Here is a 2,108-nt window from a genome sequence, read left to right on the forward strand (position 1 = left end):
TTAGTTATTATTATTATTATTATTATTATTATTATTATTATTATTATTATTATTATTATTATTATTATTATTATTATTATTATTATTATTATTATTATTATTATTATTATTATTATTATTATTATTATTATTATTATTATTATTATTATTATTATTATTATTATTATTATTATTATTATTATTATTATTATTAATTATTCTGTAATTACCAATAGCACTAATAACAGTAAATTTGAATTAAACTTTTGAATGAAAATATAATTTATTTCTACATTTATGTAATACAACTGTGTTTTTCTTTTTGCTTTTATAACTGCGTTTGATGATTGCATAACGATGACAGAAATTGTATTCATACTAATGGATGAAATACTGCTTAGAATTTTAAAACATTATAATCAAATTCAGATTTTGGAAAATAAAAAACTTCTCAAAACAATAGAATGTAATATTTTCAAAAAAGAAAAACGAAAAAATTTTGTCACATTGAAATTTTTTAATTTTACCAAAATGCCATTTTAAAGAATAACGTTAAATGATTAATTAATAATTTGCAATATTTATGAAATTTGATAAGTATTAATTAGTAGACGTCAATGGCCAAAACAAATTAAACAAAAGGATCCAGTTAATTAATTGTTTTAATAAAGAAGCAATCAAGCGGGAAGAGCATGTTAATAAAACAAAGCCAGAAAAAAAAAAGCAGATATATAAAATGAAGAAATGAATGAATGCAAATTTTAAAAGAGATGAATGCGTAAAAAGCGGTTAGAAGATAGACATAAAAGGGGGACTTAATATTTTTGATGAAAAAAATTCGGTTAAAAATATTTTTAATTGAAATCTTTTTATCAGTAGCGGTTGTGGCTAATGATAAAGGATATTAATACTTGAAGTAAATAAAAATAAACAAAACGTTACATATAAGAATTTTTTAATTTAGAAAATTTTATTTTAAAAGGAAATGTTATGCGGAAATAGTAGTTTTACTAGAAATAAACAGTTCGCATTATTAATTAAATGAGTCAAAAGAGTCTTTTCTAAAATTTAATTTTAAAAATGGAAGTTCAAAATAATAAACTATAATTTTATAGGACTGATAAATAATCGAGATGGAACAGCAGATTGGCAACATATAGATAATAAAAAGGTATGTTGGTTGCATTGGAAAGCATCATTAAATGAAATTTTGAAAGGGAAAAAAAGAAATGAAGGAAGGGAATATCGTTGATAAAATTAATGATGTTATTTAAATTGAAATTAAATTGTTTCAAATAGGATAATCAATCACTAAAGTATAAGAAAGGAATTTTTAAAAACCTCGAAAATTTTTCTCTTTTTAAGCGAATGTGTTTAAACATTTGTTTGAAAAACTGAGAAATTTAAAAAGGAAAAAAAGAAAAAAGAAAATTTAACGAAATGATTTTTTAACAACAATTTTTTGTCTTTTCATTAAGGCACCATTAGCAAGCGGTGAATTAGATGAAGCGAAGGATGAAGCACGAAAAAATGATAATCAATTTTTGGAGCTATCATCATCATCACAACAACAACAACAACAACAGCAACAACAACAACCAGAACGACAACAGCAGCAGCAACAACAACAACTACTACAGCAGCAGCAACGACAACAACAACAACAACAACAACAACCAGAACAGCAAGTGAATGACAATTTGAAAGAAACGAAAAGTGACGATGATATTCATCTGAATGATAACCAGTCAATTACAGGAAGATCATTTGGTAAATAATTTCCGTTAAATTAGTTTAAATTTAAAAGGAATTTATGAAAAAACTTTATGGGAAAATTACAAATTTGTGGAGTTTATAAAGTAAAAGATGGGATATTTCGTCAATTTTTACATTTATTATTATTGTAATCGATTTTCTCCATAAAATTCCCATTTCTTTAATTAAATTGCATCTTATTTTCCTTTTTTTTCTTGCAGTGTTTGTTCAAAAGAAAACGAATTTTTAATTTTCAATAAAAATGCTGAAGTAAAATATGTAGTAAAAATATATAGTAATTGATTATAATAATTGAAATAGTTTATTTCCATTCCGGTTATTTATAATTAGCAAAAAAAGAAAAACGGAAAAAG

General features: G+C 22.7%; 1 protein-coding gene across 1 annotated transcript in view; it reads left to right on the forward strand.

The window, feature by feature from the left end:
- Window positions 1-727: 727 nt before the first annotated feature.
- LOAG_17576 (hypothetical protein) overlaps window positions 728-2,108 on the forward strand; it is a gene marked incomplete at its 5' end in the record, with an annotated part of 9,097 nt that continues 7,716 nt past the window's right edge. Inside the window, 3 exons of the mRNA XM_020450236.1 lie at window positions 728-767; window positions 1,095-1,150; window positions 1,458-1,749. Coding sequence (XP_020306115.1) covers window positions 728-767; window positions 1,095-1,150; window positions 1,458-1,749 — 388 coding nt within the window. The remainder of the gene's footprint in view (window positions 768-1,094; window positions 1,151-1,457; window positions 1,750-2,108) is intronic.

The sequence above is a fragment of the Loa loa genome (genome assembly GCF_000183805.2).
Source record: "Loa loa unplaced genomic scaffold supercont3.96, whole genome shotgun sequence".
NCBI lineage: Eukaryota > Metazoa > Nematoda > Chromadorea > Rhabditida > Onchocercidae > Loa > Loa loa.